This window comes from Calidris pugnax, unplaced genomic scaffold (assembly GCF_001431845.1).
Source record: "Calidris pugnax isolate Ruff unplaced genomic scaffold, ASM143184v1 scaffold161, whole genome shotgun sequence".
NCBI classification, from domain to species: domain Eukaryota; kingdom Metazoa; phylum Chordata; class Aves; order Charadriiformes; family Scolopacidae; genus Calidris; species Calidris pugnax.
In genome coordinates this window covers 1,231,295-1,248,264 of record NW_015090955.1, presented here as the reverse complement: position 1 = coordinate 1,248,264, position 16,970 = coordinate 1,231,295, and the positions used below count along the sequence as shown (strand labels likewise).

The window sequence follows — 16,970 nt, the reverse complement described above, 5'->3', positions numbered from 1 at the left end:
GCGGCGCCATGCCGAAGTCCAAGCGGGACCGCAAGGGTGAGCCCAGCGCCCCGAGCCCTGTCTCCCTCCCCTTCCCTTCCCCCGGCGCCCATCCCCGCCTTAACGCCGCCTCTCCTCTCCGCTCCCCGCAGTTTCCCTGACGCGGACGCCCAGGAAGGGGTTGGAGGCCAAGCAGGCGCTGATCACTGAGGTGAGTGCGGCCCGGCCCGGGCAGGCCCCGCGGCGGTCCCCGTTCCCCCCTCTAACCGCTGTCCTTCCAGCTGCGGCGATGCGTGGACACCTACAAGTACATCTTCGTCTTCTCCGTCGCCAACATGAGGAACAACAAGCTGAAGGACGTGAGGAACGCCTGGAAGCACAGCAGGTGAGGCGGTGGGGGCTGGCGTGGCAGAGGGTTGAGTGCCCCCCGAAGCAGAGAGTCGCCATCTCCTCTTCCTCCTTCTCCTCTTCCTCCTCAGGATCTTCTTTGGGAAGAACAAAGTCATGATGGTGGCACTGGGACGGGAGCCGAGCAGCGAGTACAAGGAGAATCTGCACAAGGTAGGGGAATGTGTGTCCTTAATCTTCATGGAATAAAACCTTGAGGGACAATAGAGCTTCCTCACATCACTTTTCCACTGTTTTTTTAAACTGGATCCATGAAAGGGTTCTCAGCCATTGGAATGGGCTGCCCAGGGAGGTGGTTGAGGCCCCATCCCTGGAGGTGTTCAAAAGACGGGTTGATGTAGTGCTGGGAGATAGGGTTTAGTGATGGTCATGCTTCTTGTTTGTTGTGTGGGTGTTTATTTTTGTCAAAGTGAGGTTGAGGGTTGGACAAGATGATCTTTAAGGTCCCTTCCAACCTAGAAGATTCTGTGATTCTGTGACACAAAAGCTCTGAACCCCAGGAGGTGCATCCCAAGTCCCACCCATGGCTTCTTTCTTTCAGGTCAGCAAACACCTGCGAGGTGAAGTCGGTCTCCTCTTCACCAACCGCACCAGAGAGGAGGTGGATGAGTAAGTAGGCGTCTGTCACCGCCGTGGTGGGTCTCTTCTCCCAGGGAACGGGTGATGGGACAAGAGGAAACGGCCTCAAGTTGTGCTGGGGAGGTTCAGATTGGAGATTGGGAAAAAGTCTCTTCACTGAAAGGGTTTGTCCAGCATTTGGAAGAGGCTGCCCAGGGCAGTGGTGGAGTCACCATCCCTGGAGGTATTTAAAAGATGAGTAGAGCTGGTGCTGAGGGACACGGGTCAGTGGAGACTTGGCAGGGCTGGGCTAACGGTTGGACTCAATCTTAAGGGTCTCTCCCAACCCTAACGATTCTATGAAATGTTGAGCAGCCTTTTTTTTTTGTGGAATCATAGAATTGTCTAGGTTGGAAGGGACCTGCACTGGCAGCCCAGAAAGCCAACCCCATCCTGGGCTGCATCAAGAGAAGTGTGGCCAGCAGGTCATGGGAGGTGATTGTACCCCTTTACTCTGCACTCATGACACCCCACCTGGAGCTCTGTGTCCAGCTCTGGAGTCCTCAACATGGGAAGGATGGGGATCTGGGGGAACGGGTCCAGCGCAGGGCCATGAAGATGATGAGAGGGCTGGAGCCCCTCTGCTGTGAGGACAGGCTGAGAGAGCTGGGGTTGTTCAGCCTGGAGAAGAGAAGGCTCCGGGGAGACCTTAGAGCCCCTTCCAGTATCTGAAGGGGCTACAGGAGAGCTGGGGAGGGACTCTTTGTCAGGGAGTGCAGCGACAGGACAAGGGGGAACGGTTTTAAATTGGAAGAGGGGAGATTTGGATGAGATCTCAGGCAGAACTTCTTTGGTGTGAGGGTGGGGAGAGCCTGGCCCAGGTTGCCCAGAGAAGCTGTGGCTGCCCCATCCCTGGAGGGGTTCAAGGCCAGGTTGGAGGGGGCTTGGAGCAACCTGGTGTGGTGGGAGGTGTCCCTGCCCAGGGCAGGGGGTTGGAACTGGATGATCTTTAAGGTCCCTTCCAACCCAAACCATTCTATGATTCTATGACTTTGAAGACCATCCAGTCCAACCATCAACTTTCCACTCAACCACTCCACTTGCTGACGTTTCCCTTCAAGCAGTGATGCTCAGGAGGTGTTTCCCCACAGAAGTCAGGGCAGGCTGTGCCGTAATCCCCGTCTCAGCCAAGGGATGTTCCCTCCGCAGCCAAAGCCCTCCTTGTTCCCCTCGCAGGTGGTTCTCCAAATTCAAAGAGGTGGACTTTGCCCGCGCAGGGAACAAGGCGACCTACGGGGTGAGCCTGGACACGGGGCCCTTGGAGCAGTTCCCCCACTCCATGGAGCCTCAGTTACGGCAGCTGGGATTGCCAACGGCGTTAAAGAAAGGTACGTGAAGCGGCCAAGAAGGTAACCTTCAATCTTCATCTGTGCAGACAAGAGTCTTTAAGGAGAACATTAAATAATCAAGTAGAACTTAGTTTTGGAGACCTGATGGACAACTTGTTCAGTTAGTGTTAGAACTCATTATATTCTTGCACCATTCTCTCAAACTGATGTCAAAAGATGAGTGAAACAACCAGCTTTCTACAAAATACCGTCTTTTTTCAGTCAAAACAACTCAGCTTGGCCTGGTGCGTTGGCGTCCTGTTCAGATACCAGATGTGGGGATCTTTTAGACTTGATCTCACCCAGCTTCTTTGGGCCGTACCCATATTTCCGTGGCAAGGCATAAGCTCCCACGGGCGGTGTTTGGGAGAGCTGTACCTCTGCACCCTGCCTTTTGGGGGGTTTATCCCGTATTTGTGAGCCTGTTCTGTTCCCACAGGAGTGGTGACCCTACTCTCAGATTATGAAGTCTGCAAAGAAGGGGACGTTCTCACCCCAGAACAAGCCCGTGTCCTGGTGAGTAATGGTGTCACACACAAGCCCCTATTTCATGGAACCACAGAATTGTTGGAGTTGGAAGGGACCCTCTAGAGATCATCCAGTCCAACTCCCTGCCAAAGCAGGGCTGCCCAGAGCACATCACTCAGGAGCATCCAGGTGGGGCTTGAAGATCTCCAGAGAAGGGGACTCCACACCCTCCCTGGGCAGCCTCTGCCAGGGCTCTGCCACCCTCACCCCAAACAAGTTCTTCCTCACATTGGAGTGGAACTTCCCATGGTCCAGCTTGTGCCCATTATCCCTCGTCCTGTCACTGGGAACCACTGGAAAGAGTCAGGCTCCATCCTCCTTCAACCCACCCTTTAGACACTTGTCAGCATTAATAAGGTCTCCCCTCAGCCTTCTCTTCTCCAGGCTCAAGAGCCCCAGCTCTCTCAGCCTTTCCTCATCAGGGAGATGCTCCAATCCCTCCATCATCTCTGTTGCCCTTCGCTGGACTCTCTCCAGCAGTTCCCTGTCCCTCTTGAACTGGGGAGCCCAGAACTGGACACAGGATTCCAGTTGTGGCCTCCCCAGTGCAGAGCAGAGGGGGAGAATGACCTCCCTCCACCTCCTGGCCACACTCTTCCCTACGCAGCCCAGGATCCCATTGGCCTCTTGGCCACAAGGGCACATTGCTGGCTCCTGGAGAGTTTACTGTCCACCAGGACCCCCAGATCCTTCTCCTCAGAAGTCCTTTCCAGCAGCTCCACCCCTAACCTCTACTGGTGCCTGGGGTTCTTCCTCCCCAGGTGCAGGACCATACACTTGCCCTTGTTGAACCTCATGAGGTTCCTCTCTGCCCAGCTCTCCAGCCTGTCCAGGTCATGCTGGATGGCAAAACAGCCCTATTTCCCCTGATGCAAAATAATTAACTGTTTGGCTTAATTTGGCTGAAGGGTTTGAGCTCATGGATGAGCAGAACTTCTGGGTGTGGGTCAGTGGGATGCAGCAAACATCCTTACACTAAAAGTGCTAAAACCCTGCAGCAATTATTTTTGCTCCTGCTTTGCTGTTGTTCCCACCTGGACGCGATATTCAGTGTGGTTTTTCCAGGCTGGCCACAGAGACAGTGGTGCAGGAATGACAGATTTGTGTCCTTTTCCTAGAAACTCTTCGGCTACGAGATGGCAGAATTTAAAGTCACCATCAAATTTCTGTGGAATTCTGAGACGGGAGACTTCCAGAAACTTGTGGGAGACACAGCGGAGGAGGAGGAGGAGGAAGAAGAGGAGGACGACGATGACAGCAACGAGGACTAGCAGCAGTCCCTGTGCTTGGACACTAAACAGCTCTACTCTGTTTTAGAGACAAAAGAGGGGGAGGTTTCCCTTCCCTGTTTGCACCCGGAGGACAAAGACTATCAGCTAAAACATGTTATTCATAAATATGACCTAATTATGGGGGTTTTTTTATATAAATCTATATATAAAACTTCAGGTGGTTGTCGCTGCTTCCTGTTACTGGTTCTGGGATCTGAGGAAATGCCACCTCCAACATGAAAACTAAGCATAAAGCCCCGAAGTGTAATTAATGCAGCTTACACGTGGCACACCTGATGCTGGGGAAAACACTGAGGCTTTCTTCTTATTTCTGCTAAAAGTTTCAGAATCAGTTATTATGCTCAAAAATCATAGAGCGCTGATAAGAAGGTGCGCTAAAAGTTTCAGAATCAGTTATTATGCTCAAAAATCATAGAACGCTGATAAGAAGGTGCCAGCCAGTTTGTAGCTACAGTTGAGAGATAGGGTCTGTGTTAGAAAAGGGTTTTATTCTTGTACGTAATTATTTAAGATTTTGTATTAAAGCAGAACTGGGGCCTTCATCCAGTTATGTGTCCATTTTCCCAATTAATTGCACCTGGAAATGGTAGTGTTTGCTCTTTGGAGCCGGAGGTCCACGAGGGGAGGAAGAATAAGGCATCGCCCAACGCGCCAAGCGCTGACAGCGGTAGCGGATCCTACAAAGCTTCATTAATTCAGGGGGAAAATCTCAACCCATTTACACGTCGATCGAAGGGGCAGGGTGGGGAAGTGCTTCTCCCAAGCTTCGAGAGGTTTGTGCTCCATTATCCACCCCCTCAACACCCGCTTTCTCGTCCCTACCCTGGTGTCTAGCGGAAATAGTTGGGGCAGTCGTGCGCACTCAGGTTCCAGGCCTGATCGAACGCCTCCACGACGGGCGGGAGCAGGGGACCCTCTTGGCTGTAGTCAAGGTTCTGCTCCAGCTGCTCCAAACTGGACATCCCGATGATCACCATGTCTCCAAGAGAACCCTGGAAATGTAATAAGAGGAATTGCTGACCCCCAAAGAAACCTCCTTCACCTCCCAGGCCACTACAGGCTAAACTTTAAACCTTTCCTTCTGGTGAGTAACATCCAGTAACTTCTGGATGTTTAGACAACTGACACCATGAAGTTCTGTTCTCGAGGCCAGAACAGCTCCAAGTCGCGCTGACTCCTCAAAAGCTGCCAAATCTTACTATACAAGGGTCTATGGGGACATTTTGGGGAGGTTGGGAATATAAGGGCTACAATCATATGACAAATATACAACAAATCATATGAAGAGCAGCTGAGGGAGCTGGGGCAGGCCTGATCGAACGCCTCCACGACGGGCGGGAGCAGGGGACCCTCTTGGCTGTAGTCAAGGTTCTGCTCCAGCTGCTCCAAACTGGACATCCCGATGATCACCATGTCTCCAAGAGAACCCTGGAAATGTAATAAGAGGAATTGCTGACCCCCAAAGAAACCTCCTTCACCTCCCAGGCCACTACAGGCTAAACTTTAAACCTTTCCTTCTGGTGAGTAACATCCAGTAACTTCTGGATGTTTAGACAACTGACACCATGAAGTTCTGTTCTCGAGGCCAGAACAGCTCCAAGTCGCGCTGACTCCTCAAAAGCTGCCAAATCTTACTATACAAGGGTCTATGGGGACATTTTGGGGAGGTTGGGAATATAAGGGCTACAAGACCATTTTGGGGAGATTTGTAGAGTAGGGGAGATGGTTGGACTCGATGATCCCAAGGGTCTCTTCCAACCTCAATGATTCTATGATTCTATGAATAACATTTTGGGGACATGGGGAATACAACCATTAATTTCCTAGTCCAATGAAAAGCAAAGTCATGTCCTCGCAGGGAAGCTGTCTGGGTGGGAAACCAAGACCCTGGTAATTAAAATATTTCCCCCAGCGCTTAAATACAACCATTAATTTCCTAGTCCAATGAAAAGCAAAGTCATGTCCTCACAGGGGAGCTGTCTGGGTGGGAAATCAAGACCCTGGTAATTAAAATATTTCCCCCAGCACTTAAAATATTCCACTTTTTCCAATCCTGTGAACGCAGGACACTGGAAAACGCAGAGCTGACTCGCTCCTACCGCCTGGCAAGCAGAGGCCATACAGCAGTAGTCACTTTGGAAGGCCACGGGATGTGCAGATTAAGAGAGAACTGTTTGTATGCAGGTGTTTCCCCATCTGTGTGCCGCAACAGCTGCTGGGCTACAGCCACGTGGAGCTCTCACCTGCAGCTTGGAGTGATTGTACAGCCAGCGCAAGGCAGCAGAGGTCAGGCTCGGGGCGTTGGAACCATAAGCATCTTTCAGAGCTTTTTCTACTATGGCGATTCCTTCAAAATTGTGCTTTTTCCAGTACCTGCAAGAAGAGAAATTGTTCTTACTGCCTTCAGGACCTCTAGTGAAGGGTACATCTATATTCCGAGCAAGGATGAAAGGCTTTCAGGAAGCCTCACACAATTTTTGTAGCCTCTGAGGACGAGCCAGGAGGAAGCCGAGCCTAAAAACCACTCTGCAAAGCTCAGTCACGAGCCACGGCCCCAACCACGTGTGCAGGAGTAATCACTGCATGGGCTTTCAGTCAATTCTGCTTCCTCTCAGCTGATTATTAGCCTGGGGGTTCCTCTGGAGCCACGCCTGATGCATCTCCCTGCTCTTCCATCAGCTCAAAACCTACCTGTCCCTGTAGGCTTGAGCCCAGTCATTGCCAAAAAACCTTCCGGTGGGCTGGCGTGTGTCTTTGTCCTCGTACTTGTACTTGCCAGTCAGCAGCCCTCCTGCAAAGGGGCAGCAGCAACATTTAGGGATGGGCTGGCTCTTCTACAGCCCCCTTTTTGGCATGTTTTTTGCCTCAAAGCCTTGCCCTCCCCCTCCCCATACCTGCCAGGGGGTTGTAGGCGTAGAAGCGCAGCCCGTAGTACCTCAGGCAGGGGAACAGCTCGGTTTCCACCTGGCGAGTGGTCGCGTTGTACATACCCTGCAGAAGGAGAGGGAGACACACAACTCATCTCAAGGGAGGGTTGAAGGAGGAGGGAGCCAGACTCTTTTCAGTGGTTCCCAGTGAGAGGACGAGGGGCAACGGGCACAAGTTGGAACAGAAGAGGTTCCACTCAAATATGAGAAAAAACTTCTTCACGGTGAGGGTGGCAGAGCCCTGGAACAGGCTGCCCAGGGAGGTTGTGGAGTCCCCTTCTCTGGAGATCTTCAAGACCCGCCTGGATGCTCCTGAGTAACATGCTCTGACAAGCTCTGGGCAATCCTGCTTCAGCAGGGGGGTTGGACTGGATGATCTCTATGGTCCCTTCCAACTCTAAAATTCAGTGAAATTCAGTGAAACTCCCAACGCCAGCTCACAACAGCCAAAATTCAGTGAAATTCAGTGAAATTCCCAACGCCAGCTCACGACAGCGGTCACGAGCACCTGGAACAGCCTTTTCCCCACCCGTCCCTGACAATACTCTTATCCAGAAGAGTGGCTTCAGGTCACACAAGGTTCTTATCTGCTTAGGAACAGGCTTTCTCAAGGACTGCAAGCAATGCAAAAACTTTTAAGTTCCACATGAAGGGAGTCACTGACTCAAGCAAAAAAACGCACACTCAGCTTTTTCTGAGGTGATCTCACTCAGTTTTCTAATCATGTGTGTCCTGAAAAGACTTCCCAGACAAACTGCATCAGCTTCCTGTTCTGTGTTTGTGTCTGGCACACAGCAGGGGGACTGGTCTGAGACTGGGGGCTCCCAGACCCTACCCCACGGTGACTGCCCATTGCTGTAAGGACACACACACACACACACACAACCATTCCTGTGCTGTTCTGGTCTGAACCCCCGTGTTCTTTCAGCTTGATCCATCTCAGCCTCCCCAAAAGACCACAACAAGCCCCCATCCCTCACCTGGTACACTGTTGGCATCACCCAGTTGTTGTATTTGCAGATGGTGCAGATTTCTGCCACCTCCCAAGCGGCGTAGTTTGATAGACCGAGTTCTTTAAACTTTCCCTGCAGAGAAATAAAAGGGTTTTCAATTTCAAAGGGTATTCAGTTCCAGGTTTTTTTTAAAAAATGTTATTCAGTTGCATTTGTATTTAGTGCAAGATGCAAACGGTGAAAAGGACAGTCGCTGTATTTTATTCCAGAGTTCTTTCCTCATCCCTGTTCATCTCTTCTAGGTGACTGTGAATTGTAAGACCTGACAAAAATATCTCCTGCTTTCTGTTCATTCTGAATTCACAGCTTCTAATGTAAACAGCAGCACTAAATTAATGCAATTCAGGAATTCTTCTTCACCCCTTCCCAGCACTAATCTTAACCTAGTCAGTTAACGAGGCTGAAAGCAAAGTTCAGATGTTCTCAGGTTTCCAAGAGCTTTGGAGAACAAAGTGCACCATGTGAACACACAACATCGTTTAGCTCTGCCCTGGTCATGTGTCCCCTCTTCCCAATGCTGCAGAAGGGCACGAGCAGTAGCCCTGGTTTAAAAAAAAAAGGTGGGGAGAGGGAAGGAATCAAGAGAGATGGTCCAGGCTTGGACTTCCCACTTTACTTCTTTGTGCAGCTCATTGCAGGCACGCAGGGTCTCCTCCACCGGGGTCCCGTGGTCAGGAGCGTGGAGGTAGAAGAGCTCCACGCTCGTCCTCTTCAGCCTCTCCAGGGACGTGTCCAGCTGCGACCGCACGCTCTCGGGCTTCAGTGTCTTCCCATCCCAGGGGTTGGCCTTGGTGGCAACTTCCACTGGCAGAGAGGAAGGAAGGATGAGCAGGGACGCTTCCACCTTCAGGAAGGGAATGGGGAGAAGGGGCACAATGCAAGCATTGCTCATGGTGTTTCAGGGAAGGCCCTTCTCCTCGTGAACCATGTCAGCCTAGCAGGGGATGCCCTTCCCCTTAGGGACTGCAGGTCTGCCCTAGAGAGGGAAGCCCTTCTCAAGGCCCACAGGTCAGAACTAGCAGGGGGGTCCCTTCCCCTTGGGGAGGGTATCAGTCTGGCAGAGAAAAGCCCATCTCCTCAATGAACAGGCCCAGGGGAATACTCTTCTCCTCAGGGACAGCGTCAGCCTCGCAGGGAAGACCCATCTCCTCAGAGAATAGGCCTGGGGTAAAGCCCTTCTCCTCAGGGACGGTGTCAGCCCGGCAGGACAGACCCTTCTCCTCAGGGAATGGCTACAGAAGAATGCCCCTTTCCTCAGGAATGGTGTCAGTCTGCCTGGGAAGACCCTTCTCAGGGAATAGGCCTGGGGTAAAGCCCTTTTCCTCAGGAATGGTGTCAGTCTGCCTGGGAAGATCCTTCTCCTCAGGGAATGGGTGCAGAGGAAAGCCCTTCTCCTCAGGAATGGTGTCAGCCAAACAGGGAATACCCTTCTCCTCAGGGAATGGGTGCAGGGGAATGGGTGCAGAGGAATGGCCTTCTCCTCAGGGATGGTGTCAGCCTGGCAGGGAAGACCCTTCTCCTCAGGGAATGGTGCAGAGGAATGCCCTTCTCCTCAGGGATGGTGTCAGCCGGGCAGAGAAGACCCCCTCTCCCCACAGACCGCCCCCTTCCCCAGCCCCACCGCCCCTCAGCCCCGACCGTACCGGGCCCGGCGGCGCCGGCCAGTAGCGTGCCCAGGATGCGTTCGGACTCTCCTCCCGCGTACATATAAGCGGTGTCGAGGAGGCGGTAGCCGCGCTGGAGGAAGGCGCGGAGCAGCCCGGCGCTGGCCTCGGGCCCGACCCGCCGTCCCATCTCCATGGCCCCCAGCACCACCCCGGGCCGCGCTCCCCCCGCCGCCGCCATGGCCGCCCCTCACACTGCGCACGCGCGCGCGGAGCGGACCGCGGGGAGAGCACCCGCCCCGCCCACCGGGGAGGCGGGGCGGAGGAGGAGGAGGCGAGATCCCTCCGCGCGTGCGCACTGCGGCATCACCGGCTCCATCCGCGCACCTCGCCCCGAAGCCGGGAGCTTTGCGCCCCAAAAAAGAGCAACTTTCCCCCCAATAAAGGAGGTTTGGGGAAAAGCAGCGAGGTTCTGAAAAAGCAACAGGATTTGAAAAACAACAACAACAAAAAAAGCAAAACCCCACAGGAATTTACCCTCCGAGCAGCAAGTTTGTGCGGAAAAAAAGCCCAGCGACTTCCCCAAAAAGCAGCGGATTTGGGTGAAAAACAGCAAGCTTCTGAAAAAAAAAAAAAAAAACCAGCAAGTTTCTGGAGAAGCAGCAGGTTCGCTGAGGAAACCCGGCCGGGGAGTTTCTGAAGAAGCGAGGGAGTTGAAGAAAGCCGACAAAAATAACAAGAAGGAAGAAAAAACTAACAACAACAAAACCAACCCAAAACTCCCCAAGTTTCCCCAAAAAGCAGAAAAATCAAGCCCATTTCCAAAGCGGCGCTGGGAGGAGGTAAGTCCTGAGCGTAGGGACGCACTGAGGGGCTTTGATTTCTTTTTTTGGGACCAAATCCTCCGGGCTGACAGCATTCCTGGTGGGGTCATCCCACCGGAGGCGAAATTAAGGCCAGAAAAGGTGAATTAACCAATAACGAGTGGGGTTTTTTTAGGCGGCCGGGGGAGCCGGGAGGGTGTTCCTGAGGCAGGTGTATTTTTCCGTGGGGTTATTGATTATTTCCCCGGGTTATTGTGTTTTTCCACAGCTCCGGGGGCCATGGGTGCCGGGCGCTGGGGGGGTCTCCCACCCGGGAATGTCTCCTTGTGTCCCAACGGCTCCCAGTGGGTGATGGAGATCTTCAACGAATGTGCCCAGGACGCCTGGGACTTCACCAGTATCACCCTGGGACTGGTTTCCATCTTCTGCTTCGCCGCCGCCTCTTTCCCGTGAGTTTCCCTTCCCCCCCCATCCCAAAAAAACCACCCACCCTCCCTTCCCTCTGCTCACTCTTAAAAATCAACATTCCAAACCCAATTTGCCTGGATTATTAAACCTGCCCGGCAAAAATATGGGCTTGGGGAAAAAAATCAGGGTTTAAAAGGAGAGGGAGGAGCCCCAAAGCCTTGTTTATTATTATATTGTTATTATGGGGTTTGGCAACTTGTAATGACCCACGTACAGCAACTGCGATGGGGGTCAGGCGTGGGGGGGAAATATTTCCACAGCCCTGGGCTTCCTGGAAGTGCTGGGCACAGCCCTGGAAAGGAGGGGGACACGGGGGGTGACGTGGGGGGTGACACTCAATCTCGGCATATCATGACCAAGATAATAATAATAATGATATCATATATTATTTTGTAACTAGAGAGGTGTTTTTTGCAACTGGTTCTTCCCCCCCCTCGCTGTTTTCTGCCCTAACACGAGGGATGGATTGAGCCCCCGTGGGGTGCTGTGAGCACCCGGGGGGGGGAGTGGGAGTCACAGGACTTTTCGGGGAGCCCCCTTTGTGGGGGTGGGATGTGGCTTTCCAGAGGAAATCTTTGCTTTTCCTCCCCTCCCACCGGTGCTTTGGGCAGGTGGGAATTGGGGAATGGTCCTGGTGGGAGCAGCAGGGAAAGCTGGGGGGGGTCCCAGGCAGGGGGGGGGGGTTGGGGGTGGGCCTCCCCCCCCCCCCCCCCCCCCCCTCTCTCTCTGCAGGCAGTTTTACCAGGCCTGTAAAACAGGCATCATGGACCGAGCTCTCTCCATCTATTTCCTGCTGGGATGGCTGGGAGGAGACCTCCTGAACCTCATCGGGTCCTTCCTGGCCGATCAGTTGCCGCTGCAGGTACCGACCCACGGGGGGCTGGGGCAGCTCTGCAGCACCCCCAGCTCCAGGGCTGGGATGGGGATGGGGTGGGGATGGAGATGGGATGCTCCCTTCTCTCCCAAAACCTCCAGAGGCTGCTCCCTTCTCCCTTCTACTCCCTCTGGGGATGCTCCCTTCCTTCCTTCCTTCCCCCCTCCCAGGGATGCTCCCTCCCTTCTCCTTCCTTTTTTCCCCCCAGGGATGCTCCCTTTTTCCCCCCAGGGATGCTCCCTTTTTCCCCCCAGGGATGCTCCCTCCCTTCTCCCTCCCTTCCAGGGGATGCTCCCTCCCTTTTTCCCCCCAGGGATGCTCCATCCCTTCTCCTTCCCTTCCAGGGGATGCTCCCTCCTTTCTCATCCCCTGGAGATGCTCCCTTCTCCCCAGTGTGGGGATGCTCCCTTCCTTCCTTTCCCCCAGGGGATGCTCCTTTCCTTATCCTCCTCCAGGGATGCTCCCTCCCTTCTCCCCGACACAGGGATGCTCTTTTCCTTCTCCCTGCCCTGGGATGCTCCCTTCTCCCCAGGGATGCCATGTCCTGGGACACTGGCTCATCCCAGCCACCAGCTGGAACCTGGAACTGACCCGTCCTTCCTCCCTCAGGTTTACACAGCCATTTATTACGTGCTGGCAGACCTGGTGATGCTCTCGCTCTACGGCTACTACAAAGTGAAGAACCGGGGCCGAGGAGGTGAGTTGGGGTTTTTTGGAGGGGTTCTGCTCCCCTGGGCACTGGCTCGTCCCCAGATGCGGAGCCGGGAGGGGAAACCATCCCTGGGGGGAGACCTGCTGGGGCAGAGATGCTTCACAGAGGCATCAATGCAGCTTTTAGATGCCTCCAATTCCATTCTGGGCTTTTTCTCTGGGATAACCTGAGCGCCCACGGAAGCCACAGCAAGCAAATACCCACTGGCCATGTCTAGGGCTTCTGAAAATCCCCCTGTTGGGGTTTAACCCCAACTAGAACCATGGGGCTGCTCACTCCCCTTCCTTTCCCCCCACCCCAAGAAGGGAAAAAAGGAGGAAAATAACCTCCTGGGTTGAGATAAAGACAGTTTAGATGGAACAATAACAGAAAAGTAATAATAATGATGATGACACGGGTCACTCTTACTGCCCAGTGAATTGAATCCCGAGCAGTGATTGTGGGTTTCCCCCCCCCCAGCAGCCAACCCCCGTTTCTATACTGACCGTGAAGGCTATGGTATGGAATAGTCCCTTGGCCTCTCCATCCTTCTGTCTGTGCTTCTTCAGGAAGCTGAAAAAAAGTCCTTGAATAATGTAAATACCATGGATCGACAACTAAAAACAATGGGTGTTATTGCCATTGCTCTCACAGCAATGGCTGGAGAGGAAATTAACTCTTTCCCAGCTGAAAGCCCCACAAAACCACCACGGGCAGCGTCGGGGGTGAAAACAAACCTCCTGGGAGGTGCCTTGGTTATAGAAAGAAATGACTTCCCCCCAGCTACGGGTGATTGCACCTTGGAGCTGGAAAGTGCAGCCAGATCTCGTGACTCTCAGGCCGGCCCCATAAGGGAAGGGGGGAAGTTTTTCCTCCTGTTTTGGGGTCAGGGCTCCGTGTGCGAGTCAGAGGCGACGGAGAAGTTCCTCCCTGTTCCAACGGAGCGAAAAGGGAACCCGAGCAGTTCTTGCAGGGCTTAAACAGCAAGAGAAAAAAAATCCACTTTTTAGCGTCACGGCTTCCTGTGAACTACATCCTGAAAATTATTTAACTTTACTAAAGCCGTTTGAATTTATTCAGCCAATTGATGTTTGGCCCGTGGATGATGCAGTTTGGTTAATGCTGGGGAGCTTGTTTACAGAATATCCCACCAGTCTTGCTGTCGGAGCAGGGCTTGGTCTGGCAGGGATTTGAACGTTGCAAGTTGGTGACAAGCTTTTAGACGGTGAGGGATGATTTTTAAGAGCCCTAAACCCAAAGAGACCCAAAGCTTTTGATCTGCTGAGATAGCAGGAGATAGGAGTGGTTTCCTCCCCGATAACTTACAAATTGCCTCTATCTCTCCCAGATAAGATGCTGGCGGCAGCAGCTATTGCTGAGATATAAGGGAGAGCTTGAAGGTTCCTGTACCCGGGGGGGGGTCCTGGCATCTATAGGGGGGTGATGGGGGTAACCACCCTCTGCTTGATTCCCCACAGTTGCTGCCCCCATCAACGCAGCCTTCGCCTTCCTCTCCCTGGGGACGCTGTCGACCCTCTCCCTCCTGGGCAGGGGTGATGCCACGGTGAAGGAGCCAGCAAGGTTCAAAGGGAGGTCTCTGCTCTCTGCTGGTGGGGACCACCTGGGGCCGAAGGTGAGGAGGAGGGGGGTTTCCTACACCCGGGGGGTTGGGGGGAGAGGAGAAAAACTGCCCCATGGGGTGTGGGTGTGGGTCAGCACCGTCCCTCTGGGCGCTCGGGGTGGGGACAAGGGAAAGATGGGGAAATGAAAGGTTGGGGTTTGGCCCCGCTGTCGTCTCGCTGTGCTGTGGGTGGGAAGTGTCTCTCTGAAAATATGGGGGGCTGCTTGTCCCCCCCCCTCCTCTCCCCCCGACTTTGCCTTGCAGCCCTTCAGCAGGAGCGAGATCGTTGGCTTCACCATCGGCTCCGTCTCCTCGGTGCTGTACCTCTGCTCCCGCCTCCCCCAGATCTACACCAACGTGAGTGGGGGGGCAGAGGGGGAGGGAGCCCGGGCCTGGGGACCCCCCCGGGGTCCTGAGATTTCAGATCCAAGATGGGCCGTGGCATCAGCTTCCTCCTCTTTGCTCCCAGGTCCCGGGTCCCCATCTCGGATCATTTCATAAGGGACTTTTTTCTGTATTTCCCCTCCAAACCTGATTCACTCTTTATAAGTTGGGGGGCAGAGGGGGGAAGAGCCCGGGCCTGGGGACCCCCTGGGGTCCTGAGATTTCAGATCCAAGAGGGGCCGTGGCATCAGCTTCCTTCTCTTTGCTCCGAGGTCCTGGGTCCCCATCTCAGATCATTTCATAAGGGACTTTTTGTCTGTATTTTCCCTCCAAACCTGATTCACTCTTTTTTAACACACCCCTATTTTGAGGGTGGGGGCTTTCATTTTATCTTTATTTACAAGCAAAAGGGGAACTAAAAGGCTCTTGGTGCTGAGTCACCACCTTTTTTATTCTCTTTTTTTTTCTTTTTTTTTTGGTGGGAGGGTGATTAATAGTACTTCCCAGTGAGATGTCGGAGAGCTGCACCCCAGCTCCTCTCTCTGGGCCCTCTTCTTCCAGTACAAGAGGAAATCCACCGTCGGGGTCTCCTACTCCCTCTTTGCCCTGGTGATGTTGGGGAACTTGCTCTACGGCCTCAGCGTCCTCCTGAAGAACCCGGAGCCGGGACAAGGCGAAGGTGACTACGTCCTGCACCACCTGCCCTGGTTGGTGGGCAGCCTGGGCGTCCTCTCCCTCGACGTGGTTGTATCCTTTCCATCCGGGATGCCTCTGTACTCAGCACTGGTGAGGCCTCACCTCGAGTACTGTGTTCAGTTTTGGGCCCCTCACTACAGGAAAGACATTGAAGTGCTGGAGCGTGTCCAGAGGAGAGCCACCAAGCTGGGGAGGGGTCTGGAGAACAAGTCCTATGAGGAGAGGCTGAGGGAACTGGGCATGTTGAGTTTGGAGAAGAGGAGGCTGAGGGGAGACCTCATTGCCCTCTACAACTACCTGAAAGGAGGTTGTAGAGAGGCAGGTGTTGGCCTCTTCTCCCAAAGGACGAACGACAAGACCAGAGGAAATGGTCTGAAGTTGGGTTTTTTTTTTGTGGTTGGACTCGATGATCTGAGGTCCCTTCCAACCACTAAGATTCTGTGATTCTGTGATCCATTTCCATCCTCTCCCACCGGAGAGGCTCGGCAGGGAGCGGGTGGTTTGATGCTGCTCCATGGTTGTTTTGAGTTGTTGTTGCTCCACCGCGTGCCGGTGAGTAATTGAGGGTGTTGCAACCACCAGCTGAATGCTTCAGCCCCTTGTTTGCATCGTTCCTTGTCCGGTTTCCACCTCTCCTGGCACAAACAGCCCATTTTTTGGGGGTGGTGAGACCCAACGCGTCGCGTAGATCCACCCTGGCTTGAGTCAGGAGCCTTAACCTCTCCTCAGATCTCCTTCCAGTTCCTTGCTTATCGGAAAGGAAGAGCCAGTACCCACGAGGAGAGGGACGCTCTTCTGGGCCAGCGAGGTGACAACCTGGAGAGCTGACAGAGGGACCTGCCCCGCGGCGAGAAGAGGACAATGCAGAGGAGAAAGGTGGCCTTAATGCTGGAAAAACCAGTCCCTCCACCCTGGTGGCTCTTGGGGAGAAGAGGAGCCAGCGGGTGCCACGTGCTGCTGCTAGGGCAGAGGCTGCTGCTGAGAGACCTCCTGCCTCTTGGATACCAATGACACTATCGGGATAAACAGGGAATTAATTATTTGATACCTCAAAAGGTCGCCCTTCGCTGCTTTTACGCCCCAAAGCTGAGCTCGGTCACTTCTGCTTTACCTCCCATCTCTTGGAGACGAGCTGGAGCTTCCCTGGTGCTGGAAAAGATGGGAAGAGCCTGAGGGGCTGTGGGGAGGGGACAGAGATGACCCACCTGCCACCAACTCACCTCCATGGGTCCCCCATCTCCTGCACCGAGCTCCCTCTGGAAGACATGAGCTCTCTCTGGAAGACACAGCAGGGGCTGGGACCAGCTCAGAAGGAGGGAGCAGCAGAACCAAAGTGTTTTGAGTCCACACGTCCTTATTTTAATTAGCACAGCTCACACCTCTATAAAACAAGCCCTTTCCCCGCCTGCCTCCTTTGGTGTTATTTTGGGGGTTTATCTGGCATCTCTTCTTCCTTAACGTGCCTCGTTAGTCCCCATTTCTCCCCCTTTTTCATTTTTTTTGCTTCATCTTCATTTTATCTGCATGGATTTGGTGGGGAAGTGGCCCCATCGCTCTCTGAGGGGCTGCCCCTCCTCTGCTTTTTGGTCCTGCCCTCTCTCCTTGATGAATTTATCCCCCAACTTGATGAGTTTATCCCCGACACTGATTAATTTCCCACCCCCCCTCCCACCCCCCGAGGTCCTGCACACCAGCACGGAGGGCTGGAAGCTGCC

At 53.7% G+C, this 16,970-nt stretch overlaps 3 protein-coding genes across 6 annotated transcripts in view; 2 read left to right on the top strand and 1 right to left on the bottom strand.

Moving 5' to 3' along the window:
- MRTO4 (MRT4 homolog, ribosome maturation factor) overlaps positions 1-4,309 on the top strand; it is an 8,516-nt gene extending 4,207 nt beyond the window's left edge. Inside the window, exons 1-8 of one of the 2 annotated variants that reach the window (XM_014952079.1) lie at positions 9-36; positions 132-190; positions 261-364; positions 459-540; positions 929-996; positions 2,182-2,333; positions 2,773-2,849; positions 3,980-4,309. In XM_014952079.1, coding sequence (XP_014807565.1) covers positions 9-36; positions 132-190; positions 261-364; positions 459-540; positions 929-996; positions 2,182-2,333; positions 2,773-2,849; positions 3,980-4,132 — 723 coding nt within the window. In that variant the 3' untranslated portion in view covers positions 4,133-4,309. Of the gene's footprint in view, positions 1-8; positions 37-131; positions 191-260; positions 365-458; positions 541-928; positions 997-2,181; positions 2,334-2,772; positions 2,850-3,979 lie in introns of those variants that run through there. The other variant, XM_014952078.1, reaches the window with a different exon arrangement.
- Positions 4,310-4,620: 311 nt separating this feature from the next.
- AKR7A2 (aldo-keto reductase family 7, member A2) lies at positions 4,621-9,945 on the bottom strand. 3 transcript variants are annotated; one of them, XM_014952074.1, is made up of 8 exons: positions 9,737-9,945; positions 8,710-8,897; positions 8,061-8,165; positions 7,048-7,144; positions 6,845-6,944; positions 6,397-6,526; positions 5,465-5,581; positions 4,621-5,028 (listed from the first exon to the last, which is right to left on the bottom strand). In XM_014952074.1, the coding sequence occupies exons 1-8, from the start codon at positions 9,936-9,938 to the stop codon at positions 4,984-4,986; spliced, it is 984 nt and encodes a 327-aa protein (XP_014807560.1). In that variant the 5' UTR covers positions 9,939-9,945; the 3' UTR covers positions 4,621-4,983. The 3 variants fall into 3 exon arrangements, with proteins under 3 accessions (XP_014807560.1, XP_014807561.1, XP_014807562.1); XM_014952075.1 differs by having other exon boundaries at positions 4,621-5,040; positions 5,477-5,581; XM_014952076.1 differs by lacking the exon at positions 5,465-5,581 and having other exon boundaries at positions 4,621-5,145.
- Positions 9,946-10,068: 123 nt separating this feature from the next.
- On the top strand, positions 10,069-16,661 carry PQLC2 (PQ loop repeat containing 2). Its single transcript, XM_014952077.1, has 8 exons — positions 10,069-10,539; positions 10,790-10,970; positions 11,722-11,851; positions 12,473-12,560; positions 14,033-14,187; positions 14,440-14,532; positions 15,121-15,306; positions 15,985-16,661. The coding sequence occupies exons 2-8, from the start codon at positions 10,801-10,803 to the stop codon at positions 16,081-16,083; spliced, it is 921 nt and encodes a 306-aa protein (XP_014807563.1). The 5' UTR covers positions 10,069-10,539; positions 10,790-10,800; the 3' UTR covers positions 16,084-16,661.
- The last annotated feature ends 309 nt before the right edge of the window (positions 16,662-16,970 follow it).

Coding starts and splice junctions, on each gene's coding strand:
- AKR7A2 (XM_014952074.1), bottom strand. CDS start 9,938: ATGGCGGCGGCGGGGGGAGCGCGGCCCGGGGTGGTGCTGGGGGCCATG. Junction 6,945..7,047: donor CGCCTACAACCCCCTGGCAG/GTATGGGGAGGG, acceptor GCCCCTTTGCAG/GAGGGCTGCTGACTGGCAAG. Junction 5,582..6,396: donor ACAATCACTCCAAGCTGCAG/GTGAGAGCTCCA, acceptor TTACATTTCCAG/GGTTCTCTTGGAGACATGGT.
- PQLC2 (XM_014952077.1), top strand. CDS start 10,801: ATGGGTGCCGGGCGCTGGGGGGGTCTCCCACCCGGGAATGTCTCCTTG. Junction 11,852..12,472: donor CCGATCAGTTGCCGCTGCAG/GTACCGACCCAC, acceptor TTCCTCCCTCAG/GTTTACACAGCCATTTATTA. Junction 12,561..14,032: donor GAAGAACCGGGGCCGAGGAG/GTGAGTTGGGGT, acceptor GATTCCCCACAG/TTGCTGCCCCCATCAACGCA.